Source organism: Ahaetulla prasina, chromosome 7, assembly GCF_028640845.1.
Source record: "Ahaetulla prasina isolate Xishuangbanna chromosome 7, ASM2864084v1, whole genome shotgun sequence".
Taxonomy (NCBI): domain Eukaryota; kingdom Metazoa; phylum Chordata; class Lepidosauria; order Squamata; family Colubridae; genus Ahaetulla; species Ahaetulla prasina.
In genome coordinates, this window is record NC_080545.1 from 55221464 (window position 1) to 55241531 (window position 20068).

Below are 20068 nucleotides of genomic sequence, written 5' to 3' on the forward strand. Positions count from 1 at the left end.
TCTCTGTCTTAATAAAATTATTGATGCAATTAGTTTTGGATTAATTAATTTGTTTTGGATTAATTGAGAGCATTAATCATTTGAAAGCATTATATAAATGTTAAGCTATTGTTGCTGGCTGATGCAGAGTAAAAGCAACTAATGTTCTAATTTAATCTACTTATTTTTAAATCCTGTTTTTCAAGTTTTAGAAGTAAGCATTTTCTAGGCTGCTGTTTCAGAACAGAGATGCATAAACATTCAGTCATATGAACTGCCCTCTGTAGTCTTGGGTTGCTGGCCACTTACAGTCTAGTTCCACAAATTAGGGAGGATCCTTCACTTTTCATTGCATATTTTGAGGAGTTCTTATTTTTACTCATCCTTATTTTTCTTATGCCTTTTCATCACAATTTGATCTCAAGATATGTAAGTACATTCCTATGATGTGATTTAATGTCCATGTTGGGTTCTCCCCAATATTATTTTTTCTTTACCATATTATTATTTTACAGTAATAAAAAAAAAGCTTCTTTCCCCCGATTCAATTTCACACCTGAAACAGTTACGTTTGTGTTTGTTTCTATGTTTGGCTGCATTTTTCAAAATGGGTCCCTGGGCTTTGGCATTAGGCAATCAGCCAAATTTGAAATGAAATCCATATTAAACAAAACAAGAGCACATGAAAAACTGGCCATTATCAAAAATATAATTGGAAAGCCACGTGCAGATATATTACAAGTCTATATACACAGAAAAGAAATTACTTGGTAGTTCAAAAAGTGATGACCAGGAGCTCAACTGCACCTATGTATACTGTAATTGCATACAAAATATACATCCCTTAAATAGCATTGAAATGTTCCAATGTTATGTTTGGAAAGTCTCCTATTCAGTAGCTTTCCAGTCTTTCTCGCCTTTCTGTTTGCAAGCCTGGGTCTTGGCAAGCACATGTAGTATATCTCTTAAGGGCTATTTAAAATTGGCACAGTATTCTCCTTACGATAGTTAATTAAATGGTGCCTGTGCCAAGAAACCAAATCTAACTTTAAGTTTGTGTGTGTGTGTGTGTGTGTGTGTCTTTGCTAACTGATAATATAATATTTCACTGTTCTATTTAAATTTTGAAAGCAATATTGCTAAACTTTCGACATATACATATAATTTGATGTCACGATGTCTAGTGAAACCTTGACAAAGGAATGCAAACCAGAGAATTTAAAGTATACCACAGCAATATTAAAGCGGTATTCTAAGATCTCAAATCTTGGGGCACAGCTGAGTGTTCTCTCGCCCTCATTGGGGAAGTTCTTTCACAATATCAAACATATTGAGAAATAATGAGCACACCTTCCTCCTTCTCTCCTAAGTCCTTAGGATTGGTTTTGCCATTTCTAATTTAGTAACCAAATATGGTCAATTACTGCCTCTCATGTAAAACAATGGCTTAGAAATTAGTGAAGGGAAAGAAAAACAGACTTATTCATTTTGGTTCAAAGAATGGGTTTTGGCAGCACAGTTGAACATCTTTCCTCTTTTTAGGCAAGGAAAGAAAAGCAGCTGTTGCTTTAAACCATTTTGTTTTCGTCACAAAAGTAAAAACTCCTGTTTTTACACAGTACATAAATTTCATATTCTTTATAATTGGCATGTCACTTTCTGACTTGTGTTTATTTACATTTTAAAATCCATATTCCCTTTCCTTTTCTGTTTCATGATTTAGCATAGATTTGTACATCTTTCTTGCAGAATGCAAACCCACAGAAGTTTAGAAAAGTATTCTTCCAGGAAGTATTTTGATTCCCAGTCAAGTCTATCCACCCCCCATCCCCGTGTTCCCTGAAGTCTCCTACCTAAAGCCCAGCCAAGCTTTATTTCAGAGCTAGACCAGGTCAGTATGAGGCTGCAACCTATTAAGACCATATGTCAGAGAAAGCAAGAAAATGAATTAAAAGAACTTCGAGGACCTCAAGTTTTTGGTTGCTGTAAATGTAGGACTCACATGAATATTAAATATTCTTTAAATAAATGCCATGTTTTGTGTTGTCCTTTGTTGCATTAAATCTAATATTTATTTAACTGTACCAAATATCTATATGGATAATCTATATCATCCATATAGATATTTTGTACAGCTAAGGAAATGGACACTATTGGATTTAATGCAACGAAGTACAAGACAAAACATGGTATTTATTGACTCCTCCTTCTGGACTTCATTCTTTACCCCCATACTGCATTTTTTTGCATATATTTTCCCAGTAACTGGTATGTCTGACATTCTGTCAGCTTTCATTAACTTTTTTTTGCCAGGGACTGACCCTACCATTGGGTAGAATGAGGTTGTTGCCTTAGGCAGCAGGAGTAGCAGCTGTCACCCAACATTCCTCTGGAGTTCTCTGCAAGAATTAATTGAAGCAGTTTAGCCTACTGGCTGCCCATCAACTGTAGTCCAGGCCAAAAACTCTAGGAGATAAGTGCAGTGTTATATATGCTTGCTAAATAGATGGGTAGATAGATAGGCAGGCAGGCAGCAGGTAGATAGATAGATGACAGACAGACAGACAGACAGACATTAGCATCATACACAAATGCAAACAGTACAGTTCAGTCTACTAAGACCATACTAACAGTATGTACATGAAAATAATGCTAAGATCTTTCGTTTTATACCCAAAGATGCTTATATTCTCTTACAACAGATTGTTACAGATGAAAGGCATACAATACTGTGGGATGATTCTTCGAATTAGTTTGTCAAACCCAGCATGATTAATCCTAATGGAGTCGCACTCTCTAACTGATTAAGGGATATATCATGACTGACTGTTAAACAATAACCTTTCCAAAATACTTTTTTCAGCAGTGCCACGGAACATACGCTGATCAGTTATCTGATTTGTAGTCCTTATCATTCTGAATATGATGTGACAATGTTCATGATCAATTTAAAAATAATCATGAATATGATTAATACTGAATATACACAGAGTAAGGATTTCTCTTTCTGATGAACACAATATGCTGACTCCGAGTCACTGGAATAAAAATTACCTGTGGGAGAATAAAATATAATCTAGCAGGTTTATTTGTTGAAGTCCAAATAGAGCTAAATGGCCAACCTTAACTGTTACTCAAATATCACCAGACCTGTGTACTTTAATTTTCTGCTATGTGGGTTGACAACCAGAAGGAGTAAAACAAGTTTCATAGATTTATAAATCTAAATTAAAATAGTCCACAAGGAATAGAAGTGGACATCAGCCAAATCACAAAGATTATTATTTGATAGTTCAATTTTTTAGATTTATATCTCACCTTTCCTATACATAGAAAATTCATAGTGGTCCGTGGGATTTAAAATTATGAATTTAGTGGTCCCTGAGGTCCGAAAGATTGGTGAGCCCTGGTCTAAGACACCAGGCTAGAAAGCAAGAGGCCATGAATTCTAGTCCCACCTTAGCCAGGAAAGCTAGCTACGTGACTTTGGACCAGTCACTGTGTCTCAGTCCAATTCACATCATAGGGTTGTTGTTGGGGGAAAAATAGGAAGAAGGCGTGTTGGATATGCTTGCTGCCTTGAGTTATTTGTAAAAATAATGACAGGATATAAAGTAAATAAAGAAAAAAATATCAACCATACTTAGCCAACATCTTAATTGCTACTCCAGCAATTACCTTTATCTCCTTTAAGGAAGAAAAAGAGATGGTCTTGAATAAGGAGGAACTAAGTTACCACAGGAAAAACGAAAGTCTCAGTCTCTCTCTCTCTCTCTCTCTCTCTCTCTCCTCCCTCTCTCTGCCTTGCATTCTTTGACATTCTTCTTCTTTTTATATGCTTGTAAGGTGTAGGAGATGATCAGAGTGAGCCCGAGGGAGAGGTCAAATGCATAATCACACATGAGACCCAACATACCCACAAGTGATCTAAGTCCAGCCCACCTTGAATTCCTTATATATCGCCAAGTTCCTTTAACCCTTAATAGTTCAGATTCTTGAAGAAAACTTAAGTATGCAATAAATCTTTATATCAGGGGTGAAATCCAGCAGGTTCTGACAGGTTCTGGATAAGAGTGGGGAGGGAATGGGGATTTTGTAGTATCCTTCCCCTGGAGTGGGGTGGGAATGGAGATTTTGCAATATCCTTCCCCTGCCATGCCCATCAAGCCATGCCCACACAACCGGTAGTAAAAAAAAATGAATTTCACCACTGCTTTATATCCATTTGAACTGCCTGGATCTCCTGATTTTGCTGGCGCCTGACATACAGTATGGTATATCGTACCAAAAGCATATCAAATCAAATAAAAAGTTACCATATCAAAATTATCTGGAGAATGCATTATCTATAAAAAGAGCCCCACATTCAGACAAAGAAATATCTATAGATATATTCATTAAAGTGGATCATTAGGTCTCTGAGGCCAGGAATTAGAAACATCTCTCCCTAGCAATTTTCCTTGGTCAGTTGTTGTCTAAACCCATCAGTTTCTTTTACGTATAAGATATTATATAGTAATTAGTAGTGAAGTAAGCTTAGTCTAGTAAGCTTTTGTATAAGCAGCTTTGCTATCATGCTATATTGCCTAGGTAGTATAAAAAGTCTTCGGGCAAACCCAGTCTTTGTCAAAGGGTTAGAGTCAGTGTCAGATTTAGAAAAGCTCATGCTGCAGATTGAAAAAAAATGAATGAGAAGAGAATTACTCCAGATACTTATCAGTGGAATTTAAAGAGAGGTATGAATCTGGGGAGTGAGAATGACAGTCCCCTATCTAGCCCATTTCTCAGACAGTTTTCATTATAGGCAGTGCAGTTTCCTCAACTTAACAATAAATGAACAGGAGAATCTAATGATGGAAGTAGCTCACAGAGCAACTGATAAGAGATAAATTGCCATGTGATTAATAGGAAAAGGTATTGTTGACCAGACTAACTTGAACTCACTTGTGTAGTGTAACTGAGCTTATTACTGGGAGGTTATATTTTATTGGATGACTCAAACTTCTGATACAATGTAAAGATTGAAACATATCAGAAACATTTTAACCTATTTATTTTTTGAAATAGTTCATAACAGATACTGCAAAAATTGTTGTGTAGTAGCAATAGCAAAAGCACTTAGACTTATATACCGCTCCAGTGCTTTACAGCCCTCTCTAAATGATTTTACAGAGTCAGCCTATTGCCCCCAACAATCTGGGTCCTTCCACCTCGGAAGGATGGAAAGCCGAGTCAACCTTGAGCTTCTCAGAATCGAACTGACAAACTGCTGGTAGCCAGCAATCAGCAAAAGTAACATGCAGTACTGCACTCTAACCATTGTGCCATCACAACTCTTAGAAAGATCATATTGACTGTAATTATATGTAATCATCTATCACGTATATATACCAGTAACTCCTAGCATCAAATACAAAATGTACAAAACTGCCTTTGACGTTGATTATAATTCTGATACAATACAAAGTATAACCATATGTAAAGAGAGATTTACTATCTAATACATGCAACAAAGGTCTGTATGTTCCAATGATTAAACTGTGTCTTGGGCATAAAAAGATACAGCTTGACTCCCATAAATAAAAATTCAATGATTTGAGCATGCTTATATTTTCCATATGGCATATAATTATATGCAGAATAATTCTGAAAATATTTGGGCTAAAGAACCAGGGAAGTTTAATTGTAAGCAATTTGTGATGTCTGGAACACATATGTGCTTTGTTTTTTCCAAAACTATATAACTACAACATTTAAAGGATTATAATTCTTTAGGAAGTGAGATTAAGCTAATTAAATAATATTTTAAATGTTCAGCTTGTTTCCCTGTGGAATGAAATAACAATTCTTTAGGGTTTTTCCCCACTGTGTATCAAGCTCTTGATATATAGCTGTTGAAAAAAATATATAAAATTCATAGTTAGTTCTTTGGGAGACAACATGTTACCACATATCAATATTTAATTGCCCAAAGTTGGGAATTTATATTTCATCTGTATTTTAAACAACAAATAAAATTATATTGAAATGTAAATGTTATATACCATTCATATACTTTAAAGCAAGTTCAGAAAGTGATATTTGAAAAGAAGTTTATACTGTAAAGACAGATCCCAATTTGTTTTCAAGTTGTGCTAGCTGCTCTTTTTCTTGTATTTAATATTGTTATATGGATAATTCTTGAAACAAGTCTGGTATACAGGTTGTCCTCAATATATGACTACAATTGGGATTGGAATTTGATAGCTAAAGAATACAGTCATTAAGTGGGTTGTTTTATTAAGCAAAGCCAGCTTTGCATTGACTTTGCTTTTTGGAAACCAGCTGCAAGGTCCCAAGTGGTGATCATGTGACCCTAGTACATTGGAACCATCATACATATATGCTAGTTGCCAAGTGCCCAAATTTGGATCATATAACTGCAGGGTCACTACAACAGTCATAACTGTGAAGACCAACAATAAATCCCATTTTTCAGCACCACCATAACTTTAAACAGTCATTAAAAAATGGTGTTAAGGCAAGGGCTATCTATATGTTTTATGTGCTGAATTTTTTTTACTTTTTAGTATTACAAAAGAAGAAAAAATGACTTTTAAAAATATGAATAAAGAAGAAGCGGCTTTTCTTGCTGGACTCGCTTAAATTTTAAATTATCAAATTGCTTTTATGGGTTTTAAATTTTTTGTAAATTTTAGAGGGTAATATTTTATCTATAAATAGCCATATCAAATAGGTTTTTTAAGGGTTGTTTTTAGTTTTGTATTGTTGTTTTCTTTCTGTATTTTATTCTTGGCTGTACACCGCCCTGAGTCCTTCGGGAGAAGGGCGGTCTATAAATAAAAATATTCTATATTCTATTCTATTCTTTTCTAACCATCTTCCCTATCTGCAAGCTGTAGTGTGTTCTATAGCAGCTTATCCTGCAATTGTTAATTAGACACTCAATAGTCAGGTACAAACAAGGCAGATAATCCTTCAGCTAACTACCTGTATAACCTAAGCTGTTTAAATCATTAGAGGATGAAACTAACACTTTAAATTGAGTTAAACTGGCAATCACTGTAGATCTTTCAGTGTTAGAATGATATGATTGCAATTCTGTGCACCAAGTAGCAGCTTACACAGCACATTTTCTACCAATGGAAATTTCGTGGCACTGTTCTTTGTAGACTGCACAAAGAATGTAGAATGTTGTTTTCAAACAGCCATTGATTATCCCTTTTGCTTCAGGTAAAACTGGTTTAATAATTGTGGTTGTCATAAACAATTCCTTTTTTAATATAATTTTATTAAGAATTTTAATTATAATACTAAAAACTAATATAAACTAAAGAGAAAAAGAATGGATGGAAAGAAAAAAAGGTGGGGGGGGAGAAAAAATATAATAAAGAAAAAGAAATATATAAAGAAGTGACTTCGAACCTTCATCACAACAGATTTAAATGTGAACAAATTTAATAACTCTTCAGCCCCTTTAAGATTAAATAGATATCTCTTCATCCCATATCCCAGATGTTTTCTATAAATAAAACCATAAAACATCAATATTTAAATCCAGAAAAAACTCCATTAATATTTGCAAAAAAACAAAAATAAAAAAGTCTAATCTAGAACAAATGAACCGCCTTGATATTCCTTTTACTTCTTAAAGTCCTAGTCTTTAATTCAGTCAAATATTGACATAGGATTTGATTTTTCTTCAATTCTTCTATATCCCATCTGACAGATTTCTTCAAGGCTTCAACAAACCTCTTTCGTGGTTCCAATTGGAAAACATTTTCCAAGGCATTCTGTTGATTTATCATTTGTATTTCCCTTTTGATTTTTAAAACTTTTATCAGTTTCTTTTGTGTATCAAGTAAAGTGTCCTTTTCAAAATCATTCTCTCGGTCTGTCATTTATATGTCCACATTCTGTACGTTCTCTGTCTTGTCAGATAAAATTTGTTCCACCTCTGTCATTCCTTCATAAATAAAATCTATCCATAGAAGCACATATGATTACCGAAAGTGCTGATATTGTAATTACTAAATTCTGGCTCCATTCTTCAAAAATCTTAATATTTCAGATGTTATAATATTTTGTGTCATTTTGCAAGTTCAATATCAATCGACATCAAACTTTTTTTTCTGCTTAAAATCTTTAGTTTTCTCTAGTGTCCAGTTTCTAATATTATAACTTATCTTTTGTTATGATTTGCAACTGTAAAGGATAAGCAAAGTAAATCTAATAGGCAAAAGTGGTTAGAAAGTGAGGTTTGTGAACTTCATGTCCTTTAAAAGTCTCTGCTGTGTTTTTGAGCCAGATGGCTGATCCCATCATCTCCAAGTATTCAAACCCACAGAAAATTATTATCCTGTCATCTCCTTGCCAGGAGAGGCATCCAGAGCACATGTGGGCTACCCCCTGTTCTCTCCTTATGCAGAGAGGTTTTAAAGAATTTGTCTATTTACTTGTTCCTGGGTCTTTGCTGCAATCATTGGCTCTGCTTTCATAGAGCCATCTTCAGGTCCCACACCTTGTCCAGAAGCCCCTTGCAATAATTTCTAACATTCATTGTAACTGAATCAGATACGCAAGGCATAGTAGTGTTCAAAATGTGTTAACATTACACATTTTTTTAATCATGCCGAATGAATTTTTATAATAATCACTTGAAAGAAGAGAAACTACCATAAAGAGGACATTTCTTTTGCACGACTTTCTATTATTTGAAGTTGGAACTTTCTCCTGCAGAAGAAATTCATATGAATATACCAATAGTGGTTCCACTTACCTTTGCTACCAGTTTGGAACTGTGAACGTGTGCATGCACAGAACCTTCTTTAAAAAAAAAATTCCAGTGTTGGAGCATTCACAACTTCTGCAGGCAAGTCGTTCCACTTATTAATTGTTCTAACTGTCAGGAAATTACTCCTTAGTTCTAAGTTGCTTCTTTCTTTGATCAGTTTCCACCCATTGCTTCTTGTTCTACCCTCAGGTGCTTTGGAGAACAGCCCGACTCCCTCTTCTTTGTGGCAACCCCTGAGATATTGGAACACAGCTATCATGTCTCCCCTAGTCCTTCTTTTTATTAAACTAGGCATACCCAGTTCCTGCAACCGTTCTTCATATGTTTTAGCCTCCAGTCCTCTAATCATCTTTGTTGCTCTTCTCTGCACTCTTTCTAGAGTCTCAACATCTTTTTTACATCGTGGAGATGTAAAAAATCAACACGAACGCTGCGCATGCACAGCGTTCGTGTTGATGTCTGGATGGGTGGGCAGAGCATTCCATCGCCGCCACTACCAGTACGCCCAAACTGGGGCAGACTGGTAGAAACACACCACTGGAATATACGTGTTCCATGATCATGTTGCAGAATCCAATCTGAGTCTGAGAACCAGAGGTTTAATCTTCTGAGCTTTCAGACTCGTGCTGGAGCCCATCCTCAGGAAATTTCTCTCTACCGGAATGTAAAATTAATATATTCAAGTTGCTTAAGCAGCATCACCAAGAACCTGAAGGACAACTCCATATCCATATCTGCTGTGAAAGTAACATATTGAGGTCTGTCAAAAAGAAAATGCCAATTTCAAAGTGATTCGGCAGTACACGGTTCTTTTTAACAAGAAAAAATACTGTGTTGACATTTTGATTGCTTTCGAAAATCAAACATTGCAGCCTGGCAGTAACAGCAGAAATAAAAGTTCAAGTAAAATGCTTACTATCACCACATGAGGATGAAAAGGCCTGATAGCACATTATAGCATGGTCATTGGCAAGATGAAGCAGAACCACCCAGAGTCTGGTGATGCACCCCTCGGATAAATCTTTTTCATTTTCTCTTTTATTATTCCATTCCTCTTTATCAAGCTACTGTATTTGTTTTCAATTAGCAAACTCAAGCCTTCAGAATACAGCTGGCTTAAGGAGAGAGAAATACCCTAATATTAAGCTGAAATATCTGGATGCCATGTTTTTCAGAGCATTAAATCTTTTTCAGCAACAAAAGCCTTATGGCTGTTCTTTAAAAAAGTAGGCACACTGAATGCAGAAAACAACAAACAGCAGAATCAAGAATTTAACCTCATTGAAATTATTTCTTTAAATATATGCACATTGCCATGTTGTATCACCCAACAAATTAATGCAGCTCTTTAAAAACCAGTAGTTGGATAAGTTGTTGTGTATTGGAGAAAAATCTGCTACCATGGTAAATAAAAGAGACAGGGCCTGGAAAGTCATTTATAAAATCATATATTTTAATTACTATTGCTAAGGGTATAAGGTTAAGCATTCACTGTCCCTCCAATCTGTCTAAAGTAGCTTAAATGATTGTATGAATATACAGATGCACATAATTTGAAAATTTGATTGGTATTCAAAATCTACACATTTTCATGAAGTCATCATTCCTCTTCAAATAAAGAATGGCTGCTTAACATTTTTTGTGGTAGAGCAGTTTTCTCCAAATTAATTCTTAAATTTCTTTTAAGAAGGTTCAAAAATGATTACCAAGTAAAATAATATGTTGCATCCATAGCTGCTATATTTAGATTGTTTCCATGATATATTTGCGTCAAATATACTGTATGTTGGCCTCAATTCCAGTTCTTCTGGCTGCCTTCAGCAGCAATGAATGCTAAATACCCTGAAAGACAACTTTCTGGCCATTGTACTAGATAGACCATTGGTAGATGTTATGAAGATACTCTTTTTACTTACATTGTAATCACCAAAGTTTAATTTGACACAGCAATATCAGCCAATTCCACTTCAGTCCTTAGTCTTTTACTCTGGTTTCCCTGTGAGAAAACAACAACGGGACAGTTGTCCTTTGGCTTCATGACAGCCTGTTGAAATTCCTTGTTAGCCCCTGTCCCAATGCAAGGAAGTTACTAAAGGACAGTTTTAAACTTGCTCACCAAAGAACCTTAGAGCAATAATGTGCTAATCCTTTTTTTGCATGTGTGGAATGGCTGTTATGATTGTTTGCCAGCACAGAGAATTTCTAAAACCCCAAAGATAGTACGAACTCGCATATAAAAATGGCAGGCAGATAAAGTATAACATTTATAACATAAAATGCTTTTACATTTGTCTTTGGATGTTGCCAGCAAGTCAAGATAAAAATAAGTCACATAGAGTACTACATTGAATTTAAATTGCATTATATTAATTGAAATCAGACAAATTGTTACATATTACCATCGGTATTGGCAATGTTAATTAATTGTTTTGGTCAAAAAATTTTTGGAGAAATTGGAAAAATTGTTCAACAATGTTACATCCTTATGAGGTACATAGATTTAATATAGCAGAACAGTGGATACTATTTTTTGAACCAACATTATTAAAACTGTGAGAAATGGGATAATCTGAAAAATTAAGGAAACAATAATTAGTCTTGAAAAATCCTTCAGTTAATTATTATTATTATTGTTGTTGTTGTTGTTGTTGTTGTTGTTGTTGTTATTATTATTATTATTATTATTATTATTATTATTATTATTATTATATTCAAATATAGTCCCAGTTTCTGAAGTAAATAAATAAAATGATTCTCCATATATTATATTTTTTAACAAAATAGGTGTATTCATTTACTAAATTTATTGACATAAGACTCAAGGCCAAACTTTCAATAAGATATACAGTCCTTAAGTGTACATATCAGTATTCATGCAAATAGGTACACACAAATTTGACCACAGGAAATACATGAAATATAGCTGTTTAAAATTTCACATTGATCCTTCAGACTAGAAATATATGCTATACACTTCCAAACTCTGTTTTAATAATGACACATGGAGGAGGTAGGTATTTATTTGATTTTGTTAGGATTTTTTTTGCGTTATTATTTTGCTTAAAGAATTTTAAATTTTGTTTAAAGAAAAAAAAATACCATATGAAAATTAGTAAAGGTGAACCATAATTAAGGAGTATTTTTAAGTAATGGAAGAGAGGGAAAGCATAATCAAGACAGAAATAAGAAATAGCGAGTTCCGGAGGAGGAGGATAGGGCACTTTTCTGGTAAAAGTTTACATAAAATGATTCCCATAAGTAGGACTATGTCTTCACAAAAGGAGAGTTGGTCTAACAGATGAAATTAATCCTTGAATTGTGCCAGTACCCCAGGGCACAGTTCAAGGGCAGATGGACAATGTTTTAAACAAAATGGGTCTTGTGATCATGCATCATTTTATTTTTAAGGATGCCAGTAGAGCATTGAGGAACTTGGGAAAATAAAAGAGAGTGTAAGTTGCCACCAGAGTGCCCAGTTCTCATTTAAAATCATTCTCATCTGAAACTAAATCAGATTGAGCAAGAAACTTGGGGGGAATTAAAAAGTATCTCCAGCCACTCCATAGGTTGCCCACAATGAAATAAAGGTTAGATAGGGAATGCATTAAGTTTAGTCTATATGTTTTTAATGCAACTATATAAAAGGTAAAGGTTCCCCTCGCACATATGTGCTAGTCGTTCCCAACTCTAGGGGGCGGTGCTCATCTCTGTTTCAAAGCCGAAGAGCCTGCTCTGTCCGAAGTCATCTCCGTGGTCATGTGGCCAGCATGACTAAATGCCAAAGGCGTAGGGAACGCTGTTACCTTCCCACCAAAGGTGGTTTCTATTTTTCTACTTACATTTTTTACATACTTTCAAACTCCTAGATTGGCAGAAGCTGGGACAAGTAACAGGAGCTCACCTCGTTATATGGCACTAGGGATTCAAACTGCCAAACTGCCGACCTTTCTGATCGACAAGCTCAACATTTTAGCCACTGAGCCACTGCATATATAGTATATAATAGCCACTGCAACTATATAGAACTATATAAAAATATCAATACAAAAGAAAAGGGGGAAATGACAAAAATATGAGGCACAACAGAAAATAACAAGGAGAAATAAGTAACTCTGATTTCAAACTTTCCTGAAAGATGGTCCTTCTACTATTACTTGTCCAGCTAAATTCAGAAAAAAAGTACTTTTGCTGTTTCTAGTCTTCTAATTACCTTCCTTTTCTCCTGTTATATTTTATTTCATTTTATTCTCCCTGTACTATTCTTACTTGATAATACTGTGATATGAATTAGGCATCCAATCATGTAAGTAGGTTTCCATAGTGACATACAGAACTAACTTTTGACCCAAGTCTAATTTAATTGCAGGTGTGGCAAAAATATCAGTCACTGGGTCATCATGATGAACCTGCTATCACTACACTCTTCTTTGCTAGCATTGCAATCTTTGGAGAGTAATCATAAATCTCTACAGGCTGGACAAATGAGTACCCAGGAACCTCCCTAATAACTGTATAATTTTCCCTAAAACCATAAAAGAATTATATTAAAAGCTTAATAGAACTGCCAGCTGGCTCCTTTTGATGTAAAGACTCTGTCTCCAAAAGGAAATGAATGAAGAGGATGTTTTTTGTTTCATGTGGTCAGGATGTCATTTGTTCTGTGGCTGGAGAAATCCCACATTACCGGGCCAGTAGCTAATATACTGAAAATCATCTTCATCTGTCTTTTATTTTTTTATTGTATGTATGTTTGTATGTTTGTATGTATGTAAAAAGAAAATAGCTGAATTCATTTTCAGGTGGCAGCCCATAATTGCTACTAGGATAAGAGCAGTGGTGGGATTCAGCCAGTTCGCACCTATTCGGGAGAACCGGTTGTTAACTTCCTAAGCAGCTCGGAGAACTGGTTGTTGGAAGAAATCTTATTTTGTGTTTTTTTTTTCACTTTACAGGGCTAATCCTGTAAGGAAGGCAGGAAGGAAACATTCTGGTGTTGTTTCTAGACTAATCTTTATGGCCCTGCTTACAGAAACCGCCTCTCTGGTTAACCCTTATTACATTGTAACAGCTAAGGAGAAGCACCCATCGACGTGACGTTGAGTTGGTCACGTGACCACATGGTCACGTGACCACCGAGCCACACCTACCCAGCTGGTCATTAGGGCAGAGAACTGGTTGTTAAATTATTTGAATCCCACCACTGGATAAGTGGCATGTTTTTTTTAACAGTCCTTTATTCTTTGCAGGCCTCAAACAATGATTGGCTTGCCATGAATAACGTCTAGTACAATTGGCTGAGGAGCACCCTCTAGACAAGGTGCCAGTTTCATGCCTTCAGCTGGGCATAGCATAAATGGGGAAAGGCAGCATTTTCATTGCAGGTGTGATGTTAAATTTTTATAAATAGTATTTGGAATAAATAGGCAGATAGCGTTCCTTCTGTTGGTTGGGCAAATTGAAAGAGATCTCTTTTTCTAACACTCCTTTGTTTGTAATAAAGGTAGATCTGGACAATTGCATTACTGATGGAAACATTTAAGCATTGAACAGAAAGATAAGCAATGAGCATCAGTGATTTCAAAACTGTGTACTTTGTGAAGGATATCATATTTCCTTTCATCTGATACCACATGTCTTTAATAGGTCTGAGGGTTTTTCTGGTTCAATTAAAGGCTTTCCTTAAGTGATGCTGAATATCAAGAATTGCTGTAGTATAGAACAGCAAAAAGCATTTTGTGCACGGCAGAATAAATCTCTTCAGGAGGCACTTGGATTGATTTTATAAAACCAAACAAGTGTAAGTCTTGCAACACTCTGTAAAACATAAAAAAAAAAAGTTGAAAGATGATAGGCAGTAATTACAGCAGAAGCAGGCAGCCTCATGATACCCACTTGATGTATTTAATAGCCAGTAGTGGTACTAAGCAGACCTATGATATCGTGGGTGAAGGCCACAAGAACGATGAGAAAAATTCTTTTAAATTATCAGGAAATACTAGTTATTTTTAATTTACAGTAATAATCATCTAGGCTAAATGACATAGTAGTTATTATTCCCATGTTTAACAACTCCATGACCTTTTGTTAGGAAGTATTGAAATGTTATATCCCAATAAATGAATTTGTCATTGATTGTTTCTCTCCTTCTATTGTATAATTTCCCGACTAATTTCTGCTATTTTCCTACAACATTACTTCAGCTCATATTCATTTGAAATTGTCCCTCTTTCATTGTCTCAGTTAAATCCGTCTTTGAATAATAGATAATGTTGCTTCCAAAACTTCTCCAGCACATAGTATGCTCTAGTATCATTCACTTAGAAGACTGAAGCAATATAAAGTTACCAAATACTAAAATGATGAGAAGCAGAAAGCTTATTTCCAGTGTGAAAGGAAGGTACTGGAGACTATAGGATCCTCTACTAAGTATTTCTAAAAGTTTTGATGATGCAGTAGCAGCAATATTCAGCATTACTAATGAGTACCATAATTGAAACTGAAGAATTAGTTTTACAAATTCTCCAGGCTATTACAGACTGCTGGGCATAAAACATGCAGCCATTTTGAAAGCAATCAAACTACCAAAATAATCATATGACACATTGCCAAAGTAGCTGCAGTGGTGCAATCAGGCAATATATTATTTACATTCAAATTTATATTTAACCTGTTTTCTTGAATTGAACATAGTGTGCTTTCTTGATAACATTAATATTTGGAGGGATGATAATCAAGATATTGTATATGGCATCAGAATAAAAGAAATTACAGTTGTTTATTTCATCAGATTGAATTCTCATTCTTTCTCATGATTGGGGTTGCTATAGAACCAAAACCTAAAATAGGAAGTTTTAAATGAACATCTAATGAAATTTATTTTCTTCATCTAGTCTTACCTTCCAATTTTCCTTATCTAGTAAGAAGAAAATAAAAAAGATTGTGGGTGGGGAGCACAGCTTTTGATAATAAGAAGTCGTATGACCTGTGGTTTGCACATTAAAGGAGTTAATGTTCTCCATCTGAACGCTTCACTGCAAAGTGTGCTGTGCATCTGATCAACCCATTCCTTATTTAATACTCACGCTTGTTCCAGTTTCTTAATTGTTTCCATAAAAGTAGCGTACAAAAACATACGGAAGTCATTTTGCTACTTAGATGAAAGCTCTTGGATGAAGAAAGATAAACTCATGTTTTGTCCATTCTTTTTCTTTTTGTCCAGTACCCAGCTGCCTTAATGAATTTGGGAGCTATTCTTCATCTCAATGGCAAACTTTTGGAGGCTGAATCAAACTATCTTCATGCCCTTCAGTTTAAACCCGATGATGTCATCACACAATCAAATCTTCGCAAACTCTGGAATATTATGGAAAAACAAGGCTTAAGAACAACCAAAACATAATGCAGGGTTTTTAAAAAGTGTTGTTGTTGTTGTTTTTTGTTTGCAAAAAGTTTTAAAAAATAAAATCCAAAATAACTTTTGGAGCACTGTTTTGTTGAGTGCTCTTGCTAACTAAGCTGTAATTGTCAAAGGTTGTAATTGCTGCTAGGAGAACCTACAGGGCTGCATTTTGATGTTTCAAATTGAAAATGAGAAAGGGGTAGAATCTTTTTGATAAGTTTCATGAAGGACTTAATAATTATTGCCAAAATCCAGAAAATTAAAAAAAAAAACCTGAAACTGGAGCACCGGAAAGGGACTCACTTTAGCATATTCACTAGGGCATATTAGTCATTCTCACTTTGGTCATTTTTATGTGGTTTCTGATACAAAGGTTGTGTTGGCCTTCTGAGCATCCTTTCGGCCAACTAAGAATTTAGAAGAGGATAAAGAAATTTATTTTCTTAGGCTGTAATTCATTAAATGTATACTAAAACTAAATGTGTTTGCTATTTGTCTTGATATTGTATAACTCCACAGACCTGCCTATTGAGCTAATTCACATACTAGCTCAACTATTTGAAAAAAAAAATTGAAAGATGTGGTTTCATGTCTAATCTTCACTGGCAAATACATATTGTTAGCCTGTTTAGTTGGTTGGCTGGTTGGCTGTGAATTATTCTCTGAAAGTGTAGAAACAAGCAACAATGAAGGCAACTTGGAATGAAGAATTAACTCTATACAATAGTACTGAATGAAGTAAATGAAGAATTAAGGCAAGCTCTCTGTCCTCTTGTAATGTACTATGCTCCAAAGTCTGAATAGTCAATTACTTTAAAAAGTACAGCAGGTTGCTGAAACTATACTGTACAGTAAATGCTTCTGTGTTTGCTTTGCCCTGGTTGAAGATGGGAGTGATCTGTACTTTAAAACAGAAGCTATCCACTGGGTTGGAAAATTGAATCTTGCTCATGACTTCAGCTTTGTTATGTTTTGTTGCTTTAACCAGCTTGCCTTACTTCCAAGATCAGATCAGTGTTAAGCTGGAGAGCCGTGTCTATAGTAATGAGATGTAAAGTATGGATTTATCTTTGTTCTCATCAACAATATGTATTTTATTAAAAAAGAAATGCATTTGTATACAGACATTTTAAATATGAACTGGATAGACATATGAAGAAGCAACATGAATTTTTTGCCTTTTAGTACATTGAAAGCAAAGGATAGAGCAGTGTAGGTGAACATGTTACTAACATTGTTTTTGAAAATATGCAAACACTTGCATCTGTACACGCTGTAGATTGCATCAAGCGCACACAAAGCAAATTACTATCTCCACTGATATCCAGGTTGCCAGCTTGTGTAAATATACTTTCAAAGTATGTTGTCATTGGATTAACAACAAATTTGTAGGCATGCATTTGGTGAATGCATTTTTGAAACGTTAGCCGCAGGATTTACCAGCTGTTTGTGAAAAATAAACTATTGTGCTATCTGCAAAAAACTAAAAGAGTTTAATATTTTAAATAAATATTTAGTGAATCCACAAGGTGTTAGACTAAAAGGAATTATGTGACTGACAATAGCTGCCAATTATTTTTGCATTTATTTAACTATTTATAGTTGAAGAGAAAAATGTGTGCAGATTCTAACCCAATTCTGCATTCTTTTTTTTTGTTTCATATTTCAATTTATTTAGCCTAATTGTTATGATTTGCATAAAAGCATCATTTAAAAACTAGACCATTTATCAATTCCCTTTATTATTAACTAGGCAAATTACGCTATAATTTCAAAATGGTATATATACCCATCAGTCATTTTTAGATCAGTTTGACTGGCACCAAAGAGCTACTGTAGACATATCCAAGGGCTTGCCATGGCTGGCTTAATTTTTCATCTAGGAAACACATGTTGTTAGTTGCGAAGTTGTGTGACCCATCGCGACCCCATGGACAACTTTCCTCCAGGCCTTCCTGTCCTCTACCATCCCCCTGAGACCATTTAAGCTCACGCTGACTGCCTCAGTGACTCCATCCAGCCACCTCATTCTCTGCCTCATAGGAAACACATAGCCAATTCTAAATTCATACCTAAAGCCACTTCGAATTAAAATGGGAAGCATGGATAGTTTCTTCAGAAATAGAGAGCTAGTTATGTGATCCTTTGCATCCTGGCACTATATTCTGCAACATCCATAGATTGAAGATTAGGTGTCTCTAAGAATCCTCCCTATGTTAACAAAAAGTGTTTGTATTGAATATCATTCAATTGTTACTACTTTGGAACTGATGCATTGTTGAAAGTTTTTATTTGCCAACTGTAGCAAATAGTCATTAGCTAGGATTCCACAACTGTTGCTAGTCTTCTGGTTGCTTTTCATGGTGTGCTTTTAAATGTTTAAAGAACGTATTGGTATTTAGAAGGAAACAGGAACACATTTATTCTGTGCATTTTAGTCACCCCAGTTTTCTATGTCGACTTATTAAGGAACAATGGGCTATTTTCTCAGCATAACCACAATTTATGTCATCCTTGGTGATACTCTGAGCTTTCTTGATTTTTCATTAGGAGTACCATTGTTAGAAACATTTTATTATTAGGCACCACCTTCCAATTTCTGTTTTCTTACATTAGGCTATTTTATTTTAAAGCTTTGTGCAGATGAGTGACCTTTCAATTTTTTCCTACCAGGTGCAGTTCCAGAAACTGTTTTATGGGATAGAAAAAACTAAAATGTTAACCAGTGAAATTCAATATTTTCATTGTTATGCATTCAGCTATGGATAAATTGCAATGTTAGCTACTGTTTATTTAACTGAACAATGTACTGTTGCATCATTTTCTCAAAACTGTAAAATCAAATGCTGTATTAATGATGAAGATTGAATTTTTAGCATCATCCTATGCATGTATACTCAAGAATGAATTCAATTAAATTCAGTGGGTCGAACCCATGGAATTGTGTATAGGATAGCAATTTAACTGTATTAGTAAGACATTCTGAAATGTTAAATTTCAGCATCAGATGCAAGGTCAACTTCCTAGTTGTAACATTTCATTTTTCATTATACCATCTCCCTTTTTATTATATTTCTTATACACTAGATTTCAATGAAGTTGTACAGGTGTTTTACTTGTCTCAAATCGAACAATGACAAATTGTTAAAATAAAATCTTGTTTTTCCATGCATTTTCAGTATTGGGTTAGGCTTTATATCTCTCAATTTTCAAATAAGTTTAAAATTGTTGTCTCTGCTCAGGGATTTGTGGTGGATATTGCAGACAGTGCTTAAAAATAAGAGCACAAATTTACTAAATTAAATTTTTATTTTTTGAGAAAACATATTTGTATAAATTATCAAGATTTGTAGGGTTTCCTTTTTGTAGAAATAATTGTTTATGTGCCAGATAAGAAAATCCACTTTGTTTTCAGTAATAAATGATTGATAACAAATACACCGAATTCACTGTCGTTTGTTATTATCAACATTTGATTAATTTTTATTGAATACACTGTATATTAACTATCATAATAAGAAAGTAATAGCATGTTGTTGTTGTTTTGAAAATGGCTGAATTGACTGTACTGTATTAAACCATAATTTAGTTTCTTTGATTTTAGTTTATAATGATGTCTGAACCCTCACAAATTATTTTCTGTAATTTGGGTGAACTAAGGCAAATGACAAAACATGGTTCAAACAAAACATGATTTATAAACTCTGCTACACACTAGCAATTGTGCTTGACAATGATATTTCTTTGCTTATTCCAGAATCTCAAGGTATTCTTTAGTGCTGTCTCTTATGTGTTCTTCACTGTTCCCTGAAAAAGATTGAAGATTTGTCCCTTATTACACCTCATGGGGAAAAAAAACCCCATGAATATTAGGGATGTGCTCGTTCATAAGATTC

General features: G+C 34.7%; 1 protein-coding gene across 6 annotated transcripts in view; it reads left to right on the forward strand.

The window, feature by feature from the left end:
* Positions 1–19562, forward strand: part of TMTC2 (transmembrane O-mannosyltransferase targeting cadherins 2) — a 221668-nt gene extending 202106 nt beyond the window's left edge. For all 6 annotated transcript variants that reach the window (XM_058190797.1, XM_058190798.1, XM_058190794.1 and 3 more), the window contains one exon: positions 15993–19562. In XM_058190797.1, coding sequence (XP_058046780.1) covers positions 15993–16172 — 180 coding nt within the window. In that variant the 3' untranslated portion in view covers positions 16173–19562. The remainder of the gene's footprint in view (positions 1–15992) is intronic.
* The last annotated feature ends 506 nt before the right edge of the window (positions 19563–20068 follow it).